Source organism: Corvus kubaryi, unplaced genomic scaffold (genome assembly GCF_017639235.1).
Source record: "Corvus kubaryi isolate FWS band 111438036 unplaced genomic scaffold, C.kubaryi_AGA036_p1.0 37396, whole genome shotgun sequence".
NCBI lineage: Eukaryota > Metazoa > Chordata > Aves > Passeriformes > Corvidae > Corvus > Corvus kubaryi.
Genome location: NW_024581135.1, coordinates 28,353,063 through 28,379,522, shown reverse-complemented (window position 1 = coordinate 28,379,522; position 26,460 = coordinate 28,353,063). Strand labels below are relative to the sequence as shown.

Here is a 26,460-nt window from a genome sequence, read left to right as displayed (position 1 = left end):
CACTACCCAAGGGATCAGATTGGACATACAAGAAGACTACCCTAATTCTTCAATATATTCACCTTCCTTCCTCTTGCTCCATAAAGACTTGCGTAAAGTCTTTTCTACTGCAAATTTCAAGTCCTCTCTTTGCTAAAGTTTCTCTTCAAGGGAGTTATCAGTCTTTGCTTTTATAATACTGCCTAGCTATAAGTTAAAAATTTCAATTATCTGCATTGTTGTAGTGGGCATATGGGACCACACATTTCTTTGAAGAAGCATTAAAAAAAGAAGAAGAAAAATTGTAAAAATTACAAGACTATGACACTGATAAATTTAAAAAATACCTATTTCAAGTATGAGAAAAATAACATTTATTTTATGTATAAAAAAGGCAATTTGGATTTTTGCTTTTAACCTGGGGTTAATTCAAAGCACCCAAAATTTTCAATTCAGTTACAAAGTGTTTAGCCTTTCAGTACCTTGAACAAGTATTGAAGATAAATAATGAGTATAGCAAATGCACCACAAGTGGTCCAGCTAACCAAAGCAAGAGATATCATCCCACAGAGTCTTCTGGGTGTAATCAACTTATCTTTTTGAAGTGCAGTAGGTCTAAAAAAAAAAAAAAAGAAACAAAGCTCCTGTTGTACTTCTTCCCAGACATCAATTCCTGCTTGCTTTCAAACCCAGATGTCTAAAACCGTGTATAAATTCAATCTGCTCAGAATTCAGTCTTGCCCAAGCATTCACACAGAAGCAAACAAACAAAAAAGAAAAACAATTGTCAGGGTCAAAGTCATCTAAGAAGAGCATAATTATATAGCATTGTGTTGTTTTACCTAATCAGAGTTAACCATAATGAAGAGAAGAGTCTCAGAGATGTAGAGAAAAATACTCCACTCCAGTAGGCAATGCCTGTCCCAAAAAGAAATAGAATCAGGGACACAAGGGGGAACCATGCATCCTGACTACTCAGAACAGCAGCATCCACCTCTGGTAGTGACAGTGATTCCCATATCTCTCTAAACCAGTTAAACCTGCCAAAAACATGAAAGCAGTATTATTTATCACTTCCAATTGCTCTTACAGTTAGATATCTATCAACTACTCCTTCTATTACAGTCTTTCAAGCAAAATAACAGTCAGGTGTTCACAGTGACTACAGATAAAATAATATTCCTCCCCAGCAACAGTTTTACTCAAACTTCTGTTTTGGAAACTGTTTTAAACAAACAAATGAAGCAAACTCACCCCTGCAGAAACACAACAATGCTTATAAGAGGTTCTACTTTGTAGGGCTTTGCTGTCCTAACTAGTTCAAGGGAGAAGTCTGAACACTGGCCTAGAATCAAGAACAGAGAGCATCTGTAGTTACTATCATGTCATGAACTTTAACAAAGACCATCCACAACAAAAAATAAATTCAGACAATGGTAAGTTGACTTGAAAACAAGATAACTGTGTCATGTAGGAGTGCTGCAAGGCTGCATACTGCACCACCAAGGCCTTCCTCCACTGGGTCACCCACATTAAGGTCATAAGTCGCAAGAGCTTCTAGAGACATTACGGAGTTTGTTACAAACACCCCCTGAATTTTAATAAAAATGCATTTTGTCTGAAGACATGGCTCAAACCTATTATGTAAATCTCATCTTCCTGCAAGAAATAGTGTTTTTTGCACATTAACAACTTACTTTAAATTGTTGTATGTATTTTTAAGTAGACCTACTGTGCAACACCAATATTTCACAAAGAAGGGACTGCAATTCAAAATAATAAGGAAATATTTTGCTACAACACAATCTTGAAGAACTACCAGCCAAGAGCAAATGAAAATGAAGAGCACAGATCCAAGTGTTTTCATAAGCTGAATGATATTGAGCTTAAAAATTTCACATCTAGCTAGTCTTTCATCAGTAAATTTGATAGGCAATTTCTCTAAAAACACTTCTGACAGAGAAAAAATAATTTTTAGAAAGCTACCTGTTGATCTCAATGTGCTCAGTTGTCCTCCATAAGTAAGAAGAATATTAGAAACAATATAGACTGGAAAAGCACCAGCATGGAACCTTACTATCTGAAAGATAAGGATAAAGGGATAACTTCATTTCTATCTATTAAAATGTATTAAAAAAACATTTACACAAATATTATCATGAAGTATGATAATGAGATTAGAAAATCTTTCTTAAAAGATCCAGTTTCTCATTTTAATGCATAAATATTTGATAACTTCCAATAGCAATTAATGTTATAGATGAAAAATACTAGAATCTCTCATAAGCAGCTAATGAAACAGGTTTGGGGTTTAGAATTAGAAACAAATGGGGTTTTTTCCCAGTCAAGACAAGTATGAAAAAAATGAAGTATCACATTTCAGTAAAATAAGTTTAAAACAATTTAAAGGCCACTTTCCAAGCCAAATCTGCATATAGTTATATATGCTTTTAGGCAAAGAATTTTTGGAAGCAATTACATACATGTATTAATTGGCTTCTACACTCCCAAGTCATGATTAATATACCAATAGCCTATAAATTCTTGTAAAAAACCAACAAACTGAAAAATCTTTGCTCTAAATGCATGCATTCAAGTAGAGAACCTTGCCAGTAATATTCCAGCACTACACTTAGGTGCTTGCAAATTAATTACTTTTTAGAACCAGAGAACTGCAGATGGCCAGTCTATTTTTACTGACCCCCATGTCAAAATGTATTCTTCACTGATAACCAAAGTAGATTTGTTGAAGAGGAGCATATGGACCTACTTAGACTTTTTCCCCCAATTTAATTGATGCCAAATGTATTTTAAAGTTTTAACACTACTGACTCATCAGGCAAGAAAGTTAAAGTGACCTACAGTGTCGTCCCTTCACAGATATTGAGCTCACCACAAAGCCTTATGCTCCACATTTACAGCAGCTCTTTAGAGCTAGAGAGCTTTTCCACTCCTCTAAGGACTGGGGCCTGACATTCATCCAGGAGGGATGCCTTGCTAAGGGACAAGGTTGCAAAATGATCATTGAACAGTGCTCCTTCTGGCAGCAAAAAGGAATCTGAAGTGCCACAGTAAGGAAGGGAGGAAGTAAAAATGTCTATAGATGCTAATGACATAAAAAACCCCAATTTACTATTAGGTTTTCTTACTTGCCCAAGAACCTGTAGAAGTGATGTCTTCAGAATTACCTTGGGGAAAAAAATATATTGTTTTATACAATCGTAAGCATAAGTACAAAATACTTTAATTTTTAAGAAGCAAACTTAAGTATTAGAATACAGCAATCCCTCAACTAAAATGTACAACACCTTACTATTGACATTTTAAAAGCAAATGCTTTAAAACTTTAGAATCCAACTTTCAATACTAATCCAGCTGCTGCAAAATACTTGTAACACACACTACATGTCAAAAAGGCCAAACAGCCTGCCTTTAGATTTGCTTAGTATTGATTGAGATTAATTAGCTATGGTTGAAAAGACTGAATCATGCAAAAATTATCCAGCAATGCAAACCAGCTATAAATTAAACTGCGTTACTCACTTCATACTGACAGTCTGGGGAAGAGTAGATGTTTAACTCTGGGAGGGTGCTGTCATGGTGAGGCTGAGCAATGTGCAGTTTGGCAGAAATCTCAGCAAGAGATGGAACTCTGAAACAGCAACGTTCATGGTCATTGCTGTCCTTACAATCAAGCAGAAAAACCAAACATGCCTCAGTCTTCCACAAGTACACACAAAGCAGATCTCCTACACCAAGTGTCACCACAAGCTGTGAGCAAAATGGTGTAAGGAACTTGTTTATCCTGTCACAAAGAACTACATAACATCCTCAATTCCCTCTCCTCTGAACCATCGAGGGATGTGGTACTGAGGAAAGCAGACAAGTTCAGTGAACACACTGCCTCACAGAGCATGCAAATATGCCGAGTGCCAAGAAAGGGAAGGACAGATCCTCAAGAATACAGTTCAGTTTCCTGCACGTATGCTGCTGCTGGAAAACACAGAGGGTTGGAAATGGTGAGGTATCCTTAAGACTTCTAAAATAAACTAGAAATACAGTTTTCCAACCATCTAAAATACAGTCAGGTTGTTCAGCTTCATTAGTGACACATATATTTCAAGCTGTATCATTTGATTTTGTTGGGACTATGCTGCTGAAGTGAACATAGGGCTTCTGTGTGATCCCAACCTTGGCTTCCAGGAAGAAGCCAACATCCAGAGCAAACACTGTTCTCCACCCATGAGGGGGTCAGTGATTATCCTGACAATTTTCAGACCAGCACATCTGACTTCTTTTTCGAGAAAATTAGTGAGAACCATTAAGCAAACAATTAGTAGGTATTCTTGTTCTAGGAAAAGTCAAAACAACTTTGTCAACAAGGGCAGAAAGGTAAATGAGGAAAAGCCATAGAAGGCAAACACTTAAGACTAGAGAAACAGTCTCACATCAGAAATATTATCACAACAGGATACAAATATTCTTTAAAACAACATATCAAGAAATTATTATTTGCTAAAGTCCTTACTTTGCTACAATTATTGAGTCTTCATGTGACCAGGGGATATGAAGTCTGTAAATACTAGGTTTTCTTTCTGAAATGGAACAGCATTAAAAAATACAAGCTTAATTAAGAACAAGGTATTTGAGAAGAACTGTCTCTAAAAACTAAAGGGCCAGTAAAACAACGGTGGCACACAGATCACTACACAGAATCACTTCCATTACAGATGCAATCGACATCGCAATGCAGATCAGGGCAGTTACCAGTAAACAAAAATGACATTCTTAAACTCAGGCTGTTACAGGGCAAGACAGTGAGACAGCAGTGTTTAAAGGAAGAAGGGTTATGAGAAGAGTTCTGCTTCTCAATATGAAACTGAAACCTTAATCTAATAAAATCTATCACTGTCTTTTTTTGAAACAGGGTCATTTAGCAACCCATCCTGTTTAAGCTTATGTAGCTCAACATTCAAATTTGAGTCCCATTATCAGCAAATAAAAATCCTAGCCAAATGTGCTTTACTTGAGAAACACTTTCAACATAAGGCAGAATCCTGCTGGAAGTTCAACTTCTCTTTGCTGGGAAGTAAGAAAAACAAACATTAAAGGACCAATTCCTCATTTTCATTGAGCTATCCTTGAAGTGGGAAGTGAGAGATATTAGCAGACACATTTGAACAGATTATAACAGTATGGCCTAAACTCCATTGCATGAGAAGACGTTTGTTTCTAAAAATTTTCAAGAATTCATTTTATACATTTATACTTTAAAAGACTTCTATTTACCTTTGAGTGACTGGCAGTGGCTCTCTATATAAATTTTGAAAGCTTGATATATCTACAACACAAAAAAAGAAGTCACTCACTTTTCTCCAAACAATGGTTACATTACCTTAAAAACGTAAGTAGCATTCTTACTTGGTTGAAGTGCTGGAGCTGTACATTGTAAAGTAATCCAGTTGAATTTAATAGAATTTTGCTTGAAGAAAGCCCTGTAAAGGATGTAATATTTTCAATTATTAGATAAAATTATCTGAGAACTGACTACATTTTCAGATTTTTTTTTTCCAGGAGAATTACATGCGTTCATATCTGTTAGTCTAAACCCCCATGTTTCTTTTTTCTTTGTCTGTTACTAACAAAAGCAGTGTTAGCTTTAGTGAAAAACAACCCCCAAAAACCTCCTGACCTGACATTTTTAGGCAAATTTATTTTCCAGAGGTTAGTTACATTAGTTTTCCATTTTTTTCAAAAGCAATGTGCTGTACTTACCAAATGACATGAGATGTGTTACAGGGAGCTGTACTGTTCTGGAATCCTCTTCGAAGAATTCACAGCCCAAAGTATACTGCAATTCAGGTTATTAAAAACAGATCTAAACCAAGCACAGACTTGGAAAGGCTTTGTACTTGCCAAATCACATTTCCCAAGTGATCTCTCCTCTATCGTTGCTTACCCTGAATGCTGTGCATCACTAATTTCACTGCAAGATGCCTCTGTCACAAGTATCTGAAGATACACTCAGAGAACATTACATTCACTTGTGCTGTGAATAATTTCTTGGATCATGGATTATTATACCACAGACTCAGAGACTGTATTTGTGTCACAGAAAGCAATGCCAGATCTGATTAGATCAGAAATTCCAATTCAGTATTCTGCCATTTCCAGGACTAACTGGAAAGGCCTGCATCTTAAGTCTGCAAATGTTCCTCTTACTGAGATCCTGAGAGCCCTTGATGCAAAGATATCCATCTCATTAGTGAGATTCAAATTATTAAACTCTGCACAACTCAGTCTACTATGTTATTTGTGGTCTAAGAGTTTGCAGAGGTATCTGACCTATGCTCCCCAGAAGCCAGGTGTGGTGGGTTCAGTTATCTCTATTCTCTGCTAACCTGGGTAAGAGACATGACTGTTCAAAGGTATAACCACTCAGGAACTCAACCAGAGTATTAAGAAAAACAAGGAAGACTACTGTTAGGATCTCCAAGAAGAACTCTAAGAACTGATTTGAAAACTATGTTTTTGTACATGTTTCAAGTGCTATTCATGCCTTGTGTTGGTATTTTACCAAAGTGTTTCTGAGCTTACAGAAGATAACAAAAGCTACCTTCAAACCACTCCACAGTGTGGGTCTATGGTTTCTCAAAGCAACTTAGCACATATTTAATATACTTCCTTTTCCTCCTATCATAGCACCTGAAAGTTATGAATACACTAAGCAAGCAATTTCTGAATGTCATATTTTTTTACCTTCTTGCCAACTGCAGGTGGTACCTGAATCACAATGTGGGACAAAGAAGGATAGTCTTGAAGTTTCAGCATCACAACCTTAAAAAGGAAAGGAAAAAAAGAAAAAGAAAGAAAGAAGAAGAAAAGCCATTACTGAACATACCCCTTTAGCTCGCCCCTTGCCAGTTCCCAGTTTGTCTACCTCTGGAATACAACTGTTCTAATGCTCCAAAGGGAACAGCTCCTTCCCCTATGACCTGCAACTACCCCTGGAAGCACCTCTTCCTCCTACAAGTTAAGCACACACTTACCTTGGTGGTTGGAAGTAACTCAGCTCTCCAGGATAAATCAGCAGCTTCCAGGCTGTAAAAATTTGTGCACATTAAAGGATGAGCATATTCATTATGCCAGCCCAGCATTATGGCAATGGATTAACACACCAGCTTCTCTCTCGCTCTCTGGATTAATTTTAAATTGAGAAGAAATTTGGGTGTACTGCTACCACAGTAATTTATCAAGCTACAGTAATTACAGAGAGTGCAAATCTTGTTTGTGCAAAACCAAGCCAAGCAAAGCTCCAAATCTGTCATACAGAAAACCTGCAGCACTTATTAGCCAGGGAACTTCAGACACCAAATGAAAACTCTTCATGAACTAAAACAGCATTGGCATTGAAATATCATGCAATTTTATTAGCAACTTTTAAACATCAAAAGTACAAATTTTCCTGTGGAAATATCTAAAATATACCATATAAATGAAAAAGTCTGTTAGCTGTTAGAGAGTTTGCAGCAGTTCTAAAATGGTGTGTACTTACATTGAGTTAAGATACTGAACACGTCCATTCAGTCACTTCAAGTTTTGACTTTTTGAATACCAGAATACTGCTGTTTCTCTAAATAGTGCTCATGACCTCAGGACACAGTCCACAGCAAACCCACTATTATTAGATCAGGTTTAAGTAGCAGTCCTGAACTAGGCTAACCTGCACTTGATGCTGATCAAAGGTTATTCAAAGGAATAACAACCAACTTCTTGGATCAGGAAAAAGTAATTATGACATCTGGCTATCTGCTGGAGGCAAGTCTCTGGCTGCACACCTCAGTGATCCCAGAACAGATAAATACTCTGCTAGTTCAATTTTGCCTGGAAGCTCTCCCTAATTTGAACGGTAGATTGAATTTGAGTTTATTTTACAAATGTAAGCTAAGACAATGTTTTAAATTCATTTTGTAATGACTGTCAAAACAAAACCACTAAACCACCCACACTTTTAAGTATTTTTCATATGACAGTAGCAATTTCAAAAAAAGAAAAAAAGTAAGACATGCTTTAATCCACTCTTTTGAAGGCTCTGAGTGACACTTGATGTCTTTTGTCATAGGAGTCTAAAGAAACAGAAGCATAGAGTTGTTTGGGTTGAAAAGGACGTTAAAAACCATCTAGTTCCAACAGCCCTGCCATGGGCTGGGACACCCTCTAGACCAGGTTACTGAGAACCCCATCCAACCTGGCCTGGAACATCCCCAGGGATGGGGCATTGTCATAGGTTAGCAAGCATAGTCCCGGAAGGGACGTCCTTGCTAAGGGGTGCTTACAGTTTCCTCTGGGAACTGATAGAACCTATCAGCTGGCCAGTTTGAATATGGACAATTCTCTAAGCCACTTAAAGTTGTGACCACCTCTGTGATCCACATTTAAGAATAGGCAAACCCCCCCTCCAAGCTCTCTCTCGTTTCCGGCGCTGGCACAGGTGGCTGCGGGCCCCGTGTGGGGGCCAGCGGGCCCGGCCAGGCCCTGCCTGGGCCAGGCCGGGCCGGGCCACGGCCATCCTGAAGCCATGGACCTGTTCCAGCTGTGGAACCCCCCCACTGCCTTGCCGTGGGCAGCCGGAGCGGCTCGGCTCTCCCCCCTCTCCACTGCGATAAGAAAAATTCAACATTCCAGCTGCAAAGCTGCAAGGCCGAGGTGAGATTAACCCTTTTATTGCTGTGAAGAGCTGAAAACCTGAGGGAAGAGAGAGAGGAGATGCTTAAAGCTGAAATTCTGTTGTGAAGCTATGATATATCAGAGTATCCTGTTGTAATTTCATGAAGATATGGGGGGTGGAGTGTTCAACTCGTGAGCAAAAGCACCTGCGCTGAGATAGGCAGATGCTGACGCAGCTGTAATTTCATGAGAAGTTTGGACAGGGAGAGATGAACCAGATGAGGACTTTTGCTCCAAACGGGAAAGGAGAAAACCTCAGTCCGTAGAGATGAACCAGATGAGGACTTTTGCTCCAAACGGGAAAGGAGAAAACCTCAGTTCCTAGAGATGCTCCCAGAGATAGTCCTAACGATGAAGATGATGAAGACCCTTTGCTCCCAGGGAAGGAGAAGAGCCTCTGTTTTTGTTTCTGAACGGCTCAACCTTAAAATTGTACCCCAAAAAACTTCAAGAGTGGACCCTCGAAAGCAGTTGCGGGAAAAGCTGCAAGTCGGGGGAAAGGACTCACACGCAGGCAGAGAGACTCCTCTTCCTAAATGGACTGAACAATATTTAGAAGTGGGCGGCTGTCTCGTTGTGATAATGTTTTCATAGCATGAGCAAGAAGAGACTTCTCTTTCTAAATGGACTGAACAAGGTTATTATGGAAGTGGTAAACAGACTGAACATCTTAAGGGTTGTCTTTTTACATTGTCAGTGGGAGAAGGGAGGAAGGTGGGGGGAGGAGGAGAGTTCTGAAGGTGGTATAATTTTTTTTCTTCTTTTAGGTCTGTTAATAAACTTCTTTATATTCTTTCAAGTTTAGTGCCTGTTTTGCATTTCTCCTAATTCTTATCTCACAGCAGATAAACAGTAATGAGTATTTTGGACCAAACCACTACACTAAATTGGTGTTTCCGCCCGGTTACAAACCGAACCCGCGACAGGCATCCACAACCTCTCTGGGGGGAGCTGCTCCAATGCCTCCCCACCCTCACAGTGAACAACTTCTTCCTAATATCCAATCTAAACCTGCCCTGTCAGATTAAAGCCACTAACCCTTGTCCTGTCACCACATGCCCTTGGGAAAGGTCCCTCTCCAGCTCTTTTGTAGGCATGGCACTCCTCACTGAGCTCCACTGGGTCATGGAACTGTTGAGCCCAACTCTTTGGGTGTGACCATCCAACTGGCCACCAGCACCACCCAGGTGCTACAAACCACCCAGCTCAGGAATCCAGCCCAGAGTGTCAGCAAGGAGCAACAAGAATGACTCCTCACTGCTATGAAGGTCAAAAATACAGCTTCATGAAGAAGAATACCACCTATTTTAAGAAAAGTCATTCTTTCCTGTTTTCCTGGTGATACAGAAAGCATGAATTATTTACAATAACAATTTTACTTCCCAATCCCTTCCTACAGCAGGGAATTTATAGGCTTTAAATTCAAACACAGTCTCACAAAACCTATTTGAATAAACAACAGGAACTGTTTATACTCACCACATCGATGAATTAGTGTTCATGCAGCCATAAATCCAGCTATTTGTGTCCTGTAAAGTCATTACCATAAAACAGTATATTACCTATGTGTGATTGCATTTATAAATACATTAAAAATACTGATTCTTTACTTCAAGCAATGCAGGGGTTAAAACTGACAATAATTAAAAGACTGATTTTATAATCTTGCAATTACAATTGCAAGGACAGACAGGTGAAGCTTTAGAGTGAAAAGTGGGGGTTTCTAGAAACCATTTTAAAGAACTTCAGTTTGCCACCCTTTCCAGTTATGAATAAATACAAGGTTAAGCAAAAAGCTTTCATAATTTCTCTTTAAAAAATATCCATCTTACATATCATGTTTAATCTCTCCTAACTAAAAGAAACATCTCAAGGTATTCTTTGAAGTAGTAGAGGAATACTTCAGATATTTAATGTTCTACTGCTCCGTCCCTTGAGAATTTAAGTGTTCTGAAGTGACGGCACCATGATGCAACTCTCAGACATTGTTTGGTACCTCCCTCCTCTTCTCAAGCTGTACTAGGCCTGTCTTTCAGACATTATAACAAAGGCAAAAGTTATCCTGTCAAAGCACAGCTAAGATCACAACATACACGTAAACACTGAAGTTGCCACTGAGAAGGACAATTAGAAAAGCACCAAGCACAGACAATTGCTTTTCACAATGGTGGTATGAATGCCATCTGGTCTAATAGAGGGTGTCCCAGCCCATGGCAGGGCTGTTGGAACTAGATGGCAACAGGGACAGGCAGGATGGAACAGGAAAGCATCTCAATTTTCTTGCCGCTAATGTAAAACACATGATTCTGAGAAGTTTATTTATCCATCTTCATCTTGCCAAGAGATTAAACCCATTCTCCCATAAAAAACTGAAAAAAAATTTGGCTGAATGTATATGTCTTGAACTAAAAATACAAGAAATGCACATTATGGTGTCTCCTCTCAGTAGGAGACAACTGAGATGGTGCTGTTTCCTCATCTGTCTTCCACTCACTTCCCCTGCTCAGTGGAAGATCTCTGTAGCCTTTCAGGCTCACTTAAATTTTATTATGGGAAAGCAAACCTATAAACAGCTTTCCCAAGTCAGAATTATGGCAAAAAACACAGCAGCACTAAAACCAGCTTTTTCCTTCAGAACCATCAATACAGAACTGCACTAAATGAAAGGACAAAGTAATGTAGAGCTAACCGTAAGAGTCAAAAAGAAAACATTTAGGGTTCAGGTGGCACTGAAGGTTTCAGATCTTGAACACTAAGTGTGACATGCTAAAACAGATAGTAGCTCTGACATGCATTAGGCTCTGACTGTAAATGGATGGCAGCAATTTCAACAGCTGTTCAGTAACTGTCTTAAAACTGCAGCAAATGGAAATTAAAAAACCACATCTTTATAAATAAACTCCAGACATTAAAGAAGTATTTTCTCACCAACATACTATTTTCACAGTAAACATGACTGTAAGATTTTCTGTGGCTTGCAAGAGGAAATGTGAAATATTTTCCATCAGAATCCTTAAAAAAAAAAAAAAAGGGGTCATTAGTAAAAAAAAGGCAACAAAAACCCCCCAACAGAACAACCCAAATAAAAATAAAAACAAACATAAAAACACAATGGGGGGAAAAAATCACTTACATTGTAAACTGAGTAAGTCCATTTTGAGACTTTGACTGTAATCCACATGAAAGCTCCTAAAAATAAATATTTTAGTATGCTACACTGCAGGAACATAATCCTTATATCCAAAATCCTGTATTTTACTTATCACCGAGGTCTTATCTCCTATCTATACATGGATGTAAACTTTATGTGCTTTAATCAACACTGAGGATTGCTACTGCTTACAATTACATGCAACAGTTATCATCAGTTACACAAGAAACAATAAAGCCCCAGGATCCTGTTACTAAATATAATGGCAAAATAAAAACCCCATGGATCTTGAAACAAAAACCTAAAGGCAACAAAACAAATAAACCAAATTATATAATTACAGGGTGACTGATTAATGATAAGACAACATTAGAAACAGCCCCAATCTTTGTTCCTGTCAGCCTTTTAAGAAAGCTGATACAGAAACTTGTGCAGAGGCACATCAGCAAAGTGAATAACATACAGAAAAAGATAGGAGCAGTTTAAAGATACGGCTAGGGAAAAAGAATAAAACAGTAATGAAGAGATCAGAGTACAAACAATGCCAATTGTCATGCAAGGAGGTTGTATCTTTCTTCCATGTAACAGAGTAGCAAGTTCACAGAAATTCAGCTGTCAGGAAATCACCACAAATAGGAATAAGCAAACATGAAATCAAATTTAAACCAATTCTTCCTTATTGCTAAAAACTAACCCAAAAAAGGACAACTCCCCCCAAAATACCAGTTTCACAACCTCTCTGGTCACTTGTTCCAGTGTTCGACCACCTTCCTGGTGAAATAGTTTTTCCTAATAGCTAATTTGAATGTCTTCTGTTACAACAGGATTTCAACTGCCTATTGTGCTGTCACTGTGAACCTCTGAGAAAAATCTAGCTTCATCTTCTCTCCAATTCTTCATTAGGTAGTTGAAGACAGCAACATCATCCCCCCCCCTCAGCATTCACTTTAGCGTGAAAATCCTCAGTTCACTCAGCCTCTTTCCTCATTTCCTAAGCTCCAGGAACTGCCTGTTTTGGTGGTCTTTTGCTCCACGCTCATTTCAGGAGGTGCCAGTGCATAAATGTCTTCTTGTAAGAGGGTGCCAAAACTGGACACCGAAGTACAAGCTACATTAGTACTTCTGCTATGTCTTACACTGAGAAAATTCCTGAAATAAAATGGTTTTCATCAAATGGTTCAGCCCACTTCAGCAAAATAAAGCTGTGCCCCTACAAAACTTGTGTTTAGTCCTTAAGACCCCACACAGTCAAAATCTCTCACTTTTAACTCTGGATCCTTAGGAAGGAACTTTACAAGGAAACCCTTAGTGAATTGTTCATTTTACCCTGCCATGTCATGGGAAAAAGGAAGTGATTGATGAAGCAGGTCTGAATATTCAGGATTTCCATGAGTAGCACAAAACTAACACAATGCTCTGCAAGACCCAGCCTATCCCTCTTGCAACCATTGTAGATTAGACTGCCCTCTTGACACCCAGCTATTCCCAGTTTCTGAGATTTTCTACTGGACAACCTAGTGTAAATACACTCCTCAGAACCCAAGCTATAGAAAAGTGACAGATTTTTGCACCTACCCCTGTTAACATCTTTAATACCAAAACCAAACAAAAGCAGATTGTTTAGGTCTATAACCTGTATATTGTTTTAGTTTGTCTGAAGGAGGACAAGGTGTATTCTGAAACTTTGTTAGTGAGACGGTATTAACAAAGGAGTATCACTGAATGCTATTCAAAAGAAAACTGCTACACACCTGTGAGTCCTGTAAAAGCTTCAGGATTTTCCTCAAACATCTTTGCAGGGTGTCTCACAAAGTGGTGATTCAGTACAGACATTCTCTTCTTTGGATCCTCAGTTATCTAAAACGAGCACATTTTCAATTTTTTACCAATGCATATGATTTAAGATCATCATATGATCACAGCTAGCAATACAGTTTTGTGGGTGGAAGGCAGGAGAGATTGTTAGCAGACATTGTACCCTTTCTGTTCTAAATTCAAAACTCTGAAGTGCCATCCATAGTCCATCACTGAAATACAGAGAATCTACACATATTATAAGGCATAGCCAAACCTTTCATAACACAAGGAAACCATTCCATTAAAATTTCTTTATAGACACTCATGCATTCTTCCTGAAATGACACTTAGGCCAGACCTTAGGAAAAATTTTTTTAGGTTTACTAATAAGAGTTCACATATCCAGCTTGCTACACCTCTTTGACTATTTCAAGCATCCAAGTAGCTGTATAGCTACCCTGGGATTCACTTTTGTTTGGGGTTGGGATTTTTGGTTTGTTCGATCAGTTTGGTTTTAGTTTTTCCAAATAAATCTTCCAGGACTAATTTTTGTTTATTCCACTTTCCAAAACTGTGGCCATTACAACTGATTTCTAGAAAGTTTTACCCCTTAGCACAGTCAGTGCTACAGAACAACTGTACTCCTCTTTTTGTCTCTCTAAATCACACATTAAAATAAATACGCATGAAAAACTAGAGAAGCCTGTCCCGAAGAGCCTCAGAGGGAACACCTGAAATCCTTCCTCTTCTATGCCTTGGGCTCTGCTCTTACGTACACATCGAGAGGTCACATTCACAGCTACAGAGCTAACAAAATTTGTTTATCCTGGTGCAAGGTCAACTGAACCTGCTGCTTTATGGAAGAAATGTTCGGCCCATAGCTCAGCTCTAAAGCATCAAGCAGTCAATAATGAAAACTGAGCTAACACCTTGTTAGTTCTGACACTTTGGTCAAACAACACAAAGCCATGGGATTTTTCAAGTGACTGGTACAAAATGGAAAGTTTTCTCAGTATGACTTAGAAGAATCAAAAAGAAGTTTCCTGTAAAAAAGGGAAATATTTGTCCTGATTAAGCATTCTGGGATGGAAGAAGAAAGTGTGATGGGTAAACACACAGGAGATCACATATACAGACCTGCCTTGTGTTTTCATCTATGAGATCAAAAAAAGCTCTAATGGTAGCCAGGATCAGTTCTTTGCACCTAGAAGACAGAATAAGTAAAATTAGATCCAGGGTGATAAAACTGGTCAGAACAGACTTCACCATAATATTAAACTAAAGTTAAATTATGGTATAAAGTGATAACAGTAGAAAAGAGAGCTATGCACAGTCAGTCAATTAACCTCTGTTCCATTATCTTACCACACTATGGAGAGATGGTCAGTTGAGGCCCAAGCTCTAGGCACAGCTGAGCTCTGTTCGGGTGAAGGAAAAGGTTAAGCTTTTGTTAGTACTCAGCATTCTGAAATTATATGGAAACCTTTCCCCTCCTTATTTAAACATATTTGCACAATTATTAAAAAGAACAGCCTTTATCTTAAGAGTTTCAGAGCTTAGGGTACAACAGAACAACTTCAGTCACAAATCTTGCAAGCACTGAAGCACTTGTAAGACGGAAATTATAAAACAAAATGACCAAGTTATCTGTGTTAGATAGCAGAGACTAATGGTGAAAGGACAGATAATGGAGTGGAGGAAACTTACCAAAATTTCTTCAAAGACTGCTTCTATGACTAATCTTACTATTTTAATAACTGATCCTGGCACATGAGAATAGCAGCATGCCAGTGAAAGCTGTTGTTGAGAAACCAAGGGCATCCTCAACAGAAAGAGCCATCAGAGCACCATGAAGAAAGAACTGGACAGTCTGAAGCTATCAATTTCTGTAAGTGCATTTCACGCATTACATTTTAGGGACTAACAGTATCAAAAAACACCTCCCACAAATGGAGCTCATCAACCTATTGCTCAACATGAATCAAGTAAACTATGAACTATTAATGCACTAATCACACTTGGGAAGTAAAAAACAAACTGAACAGTAACAACCACAACACAATCTCCAAAACGGAACAAACACAAACCAGAAACAACTGGTACCACTACTCATGAAATCTCATGCAAAATTCTGGTCACCAACACTCAAGAGAAATGAAAATAGAGCAGATGCAGAGAAGGGTTACTAGGACAAAGGGAATGCAGAGTTAATGCTCTTAGCCTAGCAGGATCTGAGCTGAGCCTATTTATAGACAGCTTTCTGTACAACACACAGGGAAGTAAACACCAAGGGAATGGCAGCTATTTCATATAACATTTCTAGCAGATGTCAGAAGAAAGGCATTAAAAAACTGGCTTGTGCAGTAAATGGAAGTTGGAAATTACAAGTTTTCCCCCTCCTTGTGAGTATTTTCCAGCTTCTCCTTGTAGGGAAGAGGTTGAAGGAGAGGGGATGGAACAATGAAGCTAAATACTTTCTGATGACTCTTGATTAATTTTGAAAGCGTAGATGCCTGAAAAAGCAGAAAACTGGACTTGATGATCCTCAACATCCTATTCCTAAATCTTTGAAAAACAACAAATGCAAAAAGAAGGTGCCAAGCCAGAGCTCTCTTTTATTATAAAACACTCTACTTCTATACTGCACATTCACCTTTCTCCATACACACATCTCTTGCAAAAACATGGGGAAATAAAACCTGAGTTCTGGAACTGAAGAAGTGCAAGCAGGTGGTGAGAAGAAACAGTACCAAGTGGTAGATGATTCCCAGCAGTGCCACACATACTCCTCCCGTGGAAGCTCATTTGTACTACATCAACTATTTATGATTTTATAACCATACACTATCTATTTAGTGTTTTCACATGCAGTATTTTCATATTTATTTACACTATGCTGCCCATATAGACACTGATACATGCATTACATAAATAACTATCTAACATAATTCCATGCAAAACCAAAAAAACAGTTTGCTTTTTTACCACAACAGATAAGGCACTGTCATGTTGACTCAATCTCGGTAGAAAAGCCAGTCCTGAACGAACTTGGTAATCTCTGAATCCTCCCGCCACAGAAAGGGTAGTTAAATTTCTTAAATCTTGGGCCTTTAGAATCCAATGATTGTTTACAGCTGTATAAAAATCTATAAAATATATTAAAATCAATCACAGTTTTCCCATAAGCCTATTTGATATACAAAAAAAAGCTATATAAACATTAACTAAAAGTTTATGTAAGCCCCCCTAGAGACATTTGAGCTCTGATTATCACTTGATTCACGTAAGAGAGGAAAATTATTGTTTTAACCCAAAGAGGTAGCAGTTAGGAAAGACAGATACACTTTTTCTATCAGCTGAGCACATATATTGTTAGACTAGCAAACCATAGGTTTATTTGAAGGACGGACACAGATTTACTTGAAGTCCAGAAACAGTCAGCAAGGAAGAAGCATTGCACTGAAATCAATTGTAGGATGGAGAATTAATACAAGCACAATAAATCAAATCCAGCAGCTAAAGATAATCCATTCCTCTTGGGTGTCACAGAGGATAATGAAAATTAATGTCTGTTCCCTTTCCTTCACCAATTCCCTCAGTATCTACATGTAGCAGCACAACTATCACTAAACACATACTTAATCAGTATAGTTTAATCAAATCTAGCTTTTCAGGAAGTGTATAGTACATGTAGAATATTATACTTTATTTTTATGCCACAGTTATTTAGGTGACGAGAAAATAAGTTCTTTTTTGTAAATTTTTAAAATATGTAATTACATCTATATTTATATTCTCACCTCCACAACCTTTGGGTATGAAAAACATTAAATTTAGCACCTTCTACAGAATTAACACTACCTCATTTGATAAAGATAAAAATCCTTACAGAGGTCAAGTTTTAAAAGAGGAGGGGAAAAAAAAAGAAAGAAAATGTGTCATTCACTGGAAAGCTTACAAATTTAGTAACATGCCCTGCAACCTATTAAATTACAAATTATTGAGAGCTTCAGGCCTCGCACAGAAACTCAAGTCCACATAATCCATTTTATGTAACACTTGACTTTCTCTGAGTATCCTGGCACTCTCAACAACCTGAGTAACAAAGGAACGGATTGATTACAGTAAACAAAGCAGCACATTTTGCTGTTGATTTGCAAGAATCTCCCCACTAAAGTTTGAGAGGATCAATAAAGAAATACAGTGTAATTAGACAAGTGCAATACTCACCGGTAAGATATTTGTCTAGAGGCATTACAGGTGCAATGTGAGGTGTGGCTTGTGTAATGAGCAGGTTTATAAGTTCAGGCTTAAAATTCTTCAGAGTGAGCAACGCTCTTGCAACAAGACCACCCATGGAATGCCCAACTATTGCAACACTGCTGGGTGCAAATTCTTGATCCTTAAACAAAGAGCAATCAGACACATCAGGATCAGATTTGACATTGAACTGTGCTTATCACTTGTGGACTTTTTCTCCCTGCAAATTAACTTACGGTCTTTCAAGGATAACATTAACTAGTATCAACTTAACAAGCTTACAAATTGAATAAAAATTTACTTGCTACCTCACAAAAATGTGCTTAATATGAAGTATCCAGGTCAAAAGGAAATACTGTATAGCCTGTGTAAGCTCAATAAACTCAAACTTATCTTAACTTCTGAGACTTTTAGGAACAGAGGACATCAAAGAACTTTCACAGAGAAAACGGGATGTAAAGCAATGCTATATTAATATTTCAGTAAGCTACAGATGCTTACATCTCTACTAGAAAAAGGCACCCATTGTGCATGGAAGTATTTATTTAGAAACATAACACAGAACCTCACCAAAGCTCTGGGATTGTCACAAGTACTAAAAATCTGTAAAAGAAAAGCAATTCTCTCTTGCCTTATCATCACCTTCAAATATCTACACACATTATGAAGTCTCCCTCCCTTACTCATCACTCCAGTTTTGCAGCAGGAAAGGCAGCCCAGAATTCCATTCCCAAATGGAAGTACGTTACTCAGCATGTGTCACTACTCACCCTGTACAACTTAAGAATTACTTTTATGCATTCATGCACAAACTTGGTCTGTCGTTGCAGGCTACCACCATACAATGCAACCAACTCCTCATTAAAGTTGACACTGAAGAAATTAAAATGATATTTGAAGTCAACATCTTCTGCTTTTCTAAGTGCAATGGAGCCAAGGGAACGTACTAGAAAGAGAAACCGCATCGATTAGAACAGTCCAACAGTCACTGCTCACCACTATCTTTAGCAGAAAAACACATAAATACATAATTGATTAGGAAACCAATATATTAAATCCATTTTTCATCTCAAGCCATTTATAAAAGACATTCAAAACCAAACCATCTCTTTTCAGCTTACTCCTGACAGCAGAGATATTTTATGTCAAGAAAAAATTTAATACAATGATCAAGGATTATGTCCTTCCACCTTAGGGCTGCTTTTCTCATCTCATTTGCACCTTCTTATTGCCACCAGGACAAGAAGGCATTCTTGATTTCAACTGTAGGGGCATTCCTACTGCTAGGCTTTCCTAAAACTCCTTTGAAGGCCATCAACTCTAAGACAACATTCCCAAATACCACTAAGATAAGTATGGGGGATTGCAAAACCAAACCCTAAAGGACACTTGTCCATCTAAAACCTTGAGTGAGAAAATGTTTGCTTTACTAGGTCTTGCTTTTGACCTGTCTTCCCTGTCTAGCCCTGGCTACCATTTAATACAGATACACATTTAATTTTGTGTGCAGAATTGTCCCTGAGTTTCCATGGAGACAATGCAGGATGGGAACAATAACAGCTGCAAATAAGAAGGCATGGTAGCAGAAGAAAATAAAAGAGGAAGTCCCAAAAGCGCCTATATAAAATAACTAGTGATGGCCAGAAAGGTCTGCTCAAATCCAGCACACAGGAGCAAGATTCTCCTAGAGCACAACAGGCTGAGAGAACTGCAGAAGCCTCCTTCTCAGAAAAGTCTGCTACAGAAATTAAGGTGTGAAATTTCAGACAAGCTCGTGAAATGGGACAATAATATTTATGAAGTACTTTATATGTTCAAACATCCAAACAGATATTATCAGCATGATGAGAATTATCAATCTGGTTTGTAGTCAATCATTTCACCAATTCTATCTATATCTAATAAGGAGTAAGACCAAAATGATTTGAAAATAACTGAAAAGTATTTAAAAGGTCAAGTATCTTATAATAACCTTATACGTTGGAGGTCATGGTAAAAGGAACAAGAATATTGCACAAGAGTATCACAAGGCAAGTGTGACAGATTTCTAAAGAGAACTCAGGATCTCAGTTCTCCCAGTCTCAGGTTCCCACCCAACAACTAAACCAGAGCATCTTTTATTCAAAGTCTGAATTTTGTACATTTTACAAAATCCATTTTAGTGCCCATGAAAGACGATGAATTAACATTTCAAAAGTGCCTGTAACACATCAAAACCTCCTGAAGGTTAGGTTGTGAGTGAGCTTCTTCTTTCAAGTGAAAGGACAAGATAAAATGGCCTCAAGTTGCACCAGGGGAGATTTACATTGGATCTTAGGAAATGTTTCTTCCCCAAAAGAGTGATCAGACATTGGAACAGGCTGCTCAGGGTAGTAGTGGAGTTGCCGTCCCTGGAGGCTTTTAGAAGCTGTGTAGATGTGGCACTTAGTGATATGGCTTAGTGGTGGGCGTGGCAGTGCTGGCGGAATGGTTGCATTCCATAATGTTAAAGGTCCTTTCCAACCTAAACGGTTCTATGAAAATAACAAGGCCAGCAAAGGCAGCAGCAGCACTTGTCTTCACTGCTCAGCAAATATGAATATATTTTAAACAACTATGAAAATTGCAATAGCAACAGCTTCTCTGCTCATCTAGGCATCAGAATGAAGTTGTGTTATCTCACAATAAAAACTGAACAAAGTATGGATTCATATGAATTAATTTTAACAAAGGTTTTGCAAAATGCATATATGATTTCTTGCCAGTCTCCATAAATCCATTCCAAAAAGAACATTTTTAAAATATTTACTGCTCCTATAGCATGTAGTACTTCTACTCACCTAATTTTTTGTTCTTCAGACATTTCCTTTTGATTCCTAAAATGCCCTGAAAGTACCATTCTATTTCCTGCACAGTGATGTACTGCCATGTTTTTAGAGACAGCATTAATTCACAGATTTGCAACATTTGATGCACAATCACAAAAGTCCATATGGCACGTCTCATAATCATTCTGTTTGTAATCTTCTTTGGATGCTATTGTGCCTGGAAGTCTGTATGGTTTTTCTGAAAGCACTAGTTGGTAAAATATTTTACACTGTTATAAGCTAAGCAAGCACACTCTCAAAAAACCCGACTCTGTAAAGGTTCTCTGAAATCTGGTAATACAATCATCAAGTTTAGTGCTAATATGAGGAAAAATTATCACAGTAAGGGTTCAGACTGTGCTGGTTTTCCCTACACACACATCTATTTTTCTAACGTCATGGGAGTGTTATTTACTGTCTCAAAGCACATTTTAGGGAACAAAAATATCAGTCTGACAAATCCAGACTGGAAGGAATAGCAGGTACCAGAGTAAACGCTGAAACACAAAACTTCATGTACCATTAGCTTTGGCATTTAGAATGAAAAATAAAAATGCTTTAAAACTATTACTTCTTTTCATTTGGAGCCTAGAAATGTAAAAGGAGAAAAAAAGAGGCCATATGTAAAGTGGGAAAATGATGTTACTGAAAAAACACCACTACACAGAGATATAGGGAATAATTAAACTAGAGGGCAAGCTTAGATGATGCTGATTTCTATAGCATGTAATTCCTTTACATCACAGATGACAGATGGTTCAGTTTCTTCTAATCAAATTCAGGTCGTGTTTTATTTGGCATTAACTGCACTAAACATCATTCAAATCAAAACCAACGAGATGTTTGCAATCAAAAGAACAGCAAGGCTGCAGTGCTGCCAGAGGACAGCATAAAATGTACTGTTTCTGGCTTTCAAAAGGCTTGCTCCAGAGAAATATTGCATCTTCACCATTCAACTGATTTCAAACAAAAAACATGTATTTTGACTGTTTGAAATTAAGCATAGACTAATATGATCAACCATTATGACTCTGTCTGGTACTACTTCAAACAGAAAACTACCTAATGCATAAATCTGAGAGCTTTTTTATAACAAAGCTATAACTCATCTAAACACTTACCTTGTTTGTAACTGCCAGCATTCCCAGGAAGAAAGAGAACTGGAATTCCTGTCAATAGGAGATTTTTGTTTTCTTCAGCATAGTTCCCTTCTCCATAGAGATAGAGCTCATATGCTGGGTATCGTCTGGCTGTTTTCTTGGGTAATTTTATTTTCTGTTGCAGAAGTTAAAAAGAAAACAAACCCCTTGTTTATAGTGTTATAAACAGGAAAATACAGTGGCTATCCAGCCATTTAAATGATCTGGCTTATGTGTTTTTATTTTTATGGTTTTAAATTACATTCTAAAGAATACAGAATGAAAAAACTGGGTTTGGCTTTTAAAAAAAAAGTAATCAAAACCAGAATATCAAACAAACTGATTAAATAGGTATTACTATACATAATGAATGGACGCAGTTACTTACTCTAAACAGTGATTACCTTTAACTAGCTTTGAAACAAACTGCAAATGAATGCAATTATGTATCTATCAAAGATAAATATTTATCCAAAAAATTATGTATCTATCAAAGATAAATTTACTTTACATTCATAAAGTAAATCCAGGCTTACAATACAAGGGGGGAAAAGGAAAAAAAAAGCATGTCAAAACCCAACCAAATCTGCCAGAAGAGGAGAAGCTGAGACCAGCAACTGGGGCACATGAGCGATGCTAACTATTCCTGATGCACTGGAACGGTTCCGGAGTCCTTTCCAATCTCAGAACAAGGATACAACAGCTAAACCTCGAGAGCAGCGTGGTGTGGGTGACTGTCAGAGGGCACCTGTTACCTCAGGGTCAATTACACGTGCTGTGGGAGTTCTCTAGCCGAGTTTTACAGAGATGTCACCTGCAGCGGGAGCTTAAACAGCAGCAACCACCCCAATACAGCTCAGCAGAAAAAAACAAACCCGTGGTACTTTGGGGTTTTTCTGTTTCATTTTCAGGGCTGGTTTTGTGGTCTGACAAACCACCTGGTTCTGTAACAACTCAAGGTCTAATGTGCATGTCAGCTCTCACCTTAAAGAAGGCCGTATTTCTTCTATTTCTTAGGAAGAAAACAAGTAACCCCCTAACCTAGCACACAATCGATTCACAGGATTATGATTCTCAAAGAGAAAAGAACAAGATCTCTTTGAACCCAAGGTCTAGGTGAGGATTAATCTTACACCAGTAAGTCAATCTCTTAAGAGTCATATGACACTGTCTTAATTAAATGTGTTCTTGCTTACTACTTATTTGGTTTAACTCCTGCATGGAGGTTTGTTGGTTTATAACTCTTGAGTTTCTAAGATAAAGATTTTTAAAACTTTGACAAGTGCAAATACACTCGTGCCAATGTTTAATTATGTTGCAACAACTGAGGGACAAACAAGATAATACAAAAATAAATGTATTAAGGCCTAATTTATAATTTAAGAAAACACTTTTCCAGAATAAAGTCAAAACTAAACTCAGTTTTGCATCAGAAATCCCCTGTAAAGTCTCTCTTAATTGTTTCCTTGAAATAGAAGCATCTTTTTTTCAAATATTTCATTGTTTTCTCTCAGCCACATCTACCATAAAGGTGATTTAGCTTTAATTCCATGCCCCTACACTCTTTCCCTTCCCCTGTTCTTCTCTATCTCTCCTCAGCTAATGACTATTTTCTTTCCTCCTTGGCCTTCCAATTTTTTTGGTATATTGGTTATTTGCGAACTATTTTTATGGTGTTTGAGATGTATCTATATATTCTATGAGATATCTATGTGTGTATGTTATTTATAGTATTTTAATTATCTTGGTTCATTAACACAACAGAGAGCGTGAGTTAAATTCTTTCGCTGAGAACAAGAAAATTTAAGCTTCATTCAGGGCTTATGTCTTCAGATCATCCTTTGGTCTTTCCCTTTCTCCATCATCTTGCCTTTCCAGCTTCACTGATCTCACTCCTCTCTCCCATTCTTATTCCTTTCTGCTGCTCCTTTTGCACAGGCTTTCAAAATTATGTGAAGAAAACTTCAGCAGTTCCCATTACTAAACTAAGAGTGCCATTGAGATGTGCTTGTATGACTTCCTGACAGATCAAATCAACTCTTCATCCACAGTAACTTCCTGGTTCATTGTCTTTTCAAAAACTTTTAGGGAACATAATATAACATGCTGTTCTTCTTGGGGTCAATGTCAAATGCAAAAACCGCAGAAGCCATGAGAATTGTACTGTCAGAATCCTGGGGGGTTGGTTTTTTGCTTTGTTTTGGGTTTTTTTTGTAAATCACAGTATTGAAATATTGTAACAAAATAGCAATGCGTAACTCCAAAGGAAGAGAGACATTCATGTTCTGTGACGGTGGGTTTAAATTGTGAAGTCCCAAGACATTGCTTATGTAATCAGTTGTAGCAAGCTACAGCAACTTTTTACAATGTCAATGCAGGCTTCATTTTTCACCCTGGTTCCCAAAGAAATTAGGTTTATGTGAAAAAGTCCTCATTATTAACTTGTGAATCTCACGCCAAGTACAGCTGAACAGGGCAGGTTAAATTCAAACACTGCAATTTTAAAACTCACACAAAAAAAGATGTTCAAGTATTAGGCTGACTGTGAGCTAACCCACACTGATAGACACAAAAGAAATGAAACTTCTTGTTTAATTGCTTAAGCAGTTAATTGTTTGTAATGTCATACCAATCAGGAAGCAAGGACAGGTACCTCCCACCTGAAACTCCTACCCTGGGATTTCCTAGTGAAGGCAGCACTAGACAGACAATAGACACGTCCAACAATGAAGAGGTACTTGTAAACTATAATGCCTTAGCAAACCCAAACGAATTCACAATTTTCCCCCCAGCCCGAAGTGCTGTTTTCTGCACAGTAATCGGGATTACTCAGGAAACAGAAATTCCAGAGGACTATACAGCCAGCTGTGACTTGCATCTCCTGCATGGAACTCCTGCTTTCCTTTAAGCCTTGCATCCCTTACCAGCACAACACCCATCTAAAGATGCTTGGAGATTAAGCCGTGACATAATGAGTAAATACAAAAGATGCGGCGGCAGACAAGAGTCTCAGGCACCCGCCAATAACATCACACAGATTTTGCCAGTAACTTTCTGTTGGTTGGCTTCAGATCGAAGCTGAAGTAGGTTCTGGCTGCCAGGAGATCTGAAAACTTGTCGCGTAGTATTTAAGTATTTATAACTGCTTAAACAAATTTGTTCTACAGCACTGACAAAACAATCCCTGTAGCCATACCAAGTTTCTCTTTTGTATGCTAAGATGGCTATATCAAGGTTAGTAAATCCAAAAATTAACTTTCTGCTTCACTACCAATTTAGACACTAAATTCTTGCTTTTAGATCTTCTTTACTATGCAAGCCAGCTTGCAATCTATTTCTGAACAGAGTGTTATTTAGAATTAATTTAATTAATTTTTCAACATAGATTAGATCTCAGATAATGAAAAATGAATGTTCAGAAGTCAACCAATTATGTTTTAATAAGAGAGAAAATGCTGTAGTAAGAACTACTATCAAGAAGAGAAACTGTTTTCTAACAACTACATGCTGCAGTGTTAGCAGCAAACTTACAAATATCCATTTACGTCCTCCCGCGATTAAACCAGAATACCGTCCCCTCTCTGAAACTGATCCCAGGTTTTCAAAGAGACTTCTACAAGGCTCCGTTAGCAAAACAAAAGGGACCTCATACGGATTTACAAGCTCTCCCATGTATATTGTGGGACATGCCACCTCCAAAGTGCTCACCGAGAAGACTTCGCACCACTGTTCACCACCCTGAAAAGACACTAATAGTCAAAGCTCCGTTATGCGTTTTTTTGACACACTGGTTACTCCACACCACGAAGTCACGAAAAGGGCCATGAAGCGCAAGGCTTGGCCTCCTGAGCACTGGCAGTGCTGTCAGAGGAGCTGGCCCAGCCTCTTCCTTTGCCAACGCCTGCATGAGCTTCTGCCTTTCACCAGAGCTACAGGTACCTCTAGGCATTGGCAGGTTCGGACGCGGGCAGGTTTCTCACCGGTGGCAGCACGGACCGCCCCGCTGGGTTACAGGTGGGCAGCTCTTCCACTGCTCTCTGCCCGAGGGGCAGCGCCACACGACGCGGGCACAGCAGCGCGTCCTGCCAGCCCCCGGCCCCGCACACGCCCCAGCTGCCCGTGCCCCATTTACCGCTCGCCGCTCCGGCACGGCGGCGAACCCCGACTGAGGGCTGTTCTCCTTCCCCAGGGGAGCTGCGCCTCAGGCTCCCGGCTCCGGGCTCCGGCCGCGGCGGGGCGGGCGGCAACGCCCCGGGAGCGCCAGGTCCCACCTGTTACACCCCGCCGCACTCACCAGGTACTCGGGGTACTCGTACATGTAGGTCATGCTGCACCGGTTCTCCTCGTAGAGAAAGAGCACGTCCCGCACGCCCAGCAGCACCAGGGCCGCCAGCGCCCCGTAAAAGAGCGCTGCCAGCGCGGGCAGCCGGCGACCCGCCCGCCCCATGGCGCCCCGCGGAGCGGAGCGCTGCTCCCCGCGGGCTCCCCGCGCACACGGGCACGGCGGGGCGGGGCGCCGGCTGCCCGCGCTGGCAGCGCTCTTTTACGGGGCGCTGGCGGC

General features: G+C 38.9%; 1 protein-coding gene across 3 annotated transcripts in view; it reads right to left on the bottom strand.

Moving 5' to 3' along the window:
- The window catches only part of PGAP1 (post-GPI attachment to proteins inositol deacylase 1), a 35,858-nt gene extending 9,457 nt beyond the window's left edge, over window positions 1-26,401 (bottom strand). Inside the window, exons 1-24 of one of the 3 annotated variants that reach the window (XM_042041514.1) lie at window positions 26,194-26,401; window positions 25,431-25,637; window positions 21,882-22,035; window positions 18,685-18,860; window positions 17,885-18,056; window positions 16,640-16,800; window positions 15,020-15,072; window positions 14,792-14,858; window positions 13,609-13,714; window positions 11,840-11,895; window positions 11,635-11,718; window positions 10,186-10,235; window positions 7,029-7,080; window positions 6,739-6,816; window positions 5,755-5,830; window positions 5,401-5,474; window positions 5,269-5,320; window positions 4,508-4,574; window positions 3,523-3,631; window positions 3,129-3,167; window positions 1,966-2,059; window positions 1,234-1,324; window positions 822-1,019; window positions 462-594 (exon numbers count right to left, since the gene is read on the bottom strand). In XM_042041514.1, the coding sequence (XP_041897448.1) occupies window positions 462-594; window positions 822-1,019; window positions 1,234-1,324; window positions 1,966-2,059; window positions 3,129-3,167; window positions 3,523-3,631; window positions 4,508-4,574; window positions 5,269-5,320; window positions 5,401-5,474; window positions 5,755-5,830; window positions 6,739-6,816; window positions 7,029-7,080; window positions 10,186-10,235; window positions 11,635-11,718; window positions 11,840-11,895; window positions 13,609-13,714; window positions 14,792-14,858; window positions 15,020-15,072; window positions 16,640-16,800; window positions 17,885-18,056; window positions 18,685-18,860; window positions 21,882-22,035; window positions 25,431-25,637; window positions 26,194-26,346 (2,502 nt within the window). In that variant the 5' untranslated portion in view covers window positions 26,347-26,401. Of the gene's footprint in view, window positions 1-461; window positions 595-821; window positions 1,020-1,233; window positions 1,325-1,965; window positions 2,060-3,128; window positions 3,168-3,522; window positions 3,632-4,507; window positions 4,575-5,268; window positions 5,321-5,400; window positions 5,475-5,754; window positions 5,831-6,738; window positions 6,817-7,028; window positions 7,081-10,185; window positions 10,236-11,634; window positions 11,719-11,839; window positions 11,896-13,608; window positions 13,715-14,791; window positions 14,859-15,019; window positions 15,073-16,639; window positions 16,801-17,884; window positions 18,057-18,684; window positions 18,861-21,881; window positions 22,036-25,430; window positions 25,638-26,193 lie in introns of those variants that run through there. The other 2 variants (XM_042041515.1, XM_042041516.1) reach the window with 2 other exon arrangements.
- Between the last annotated feature and the right edge of the window lie 59 nt (window positions 26,402-26,460).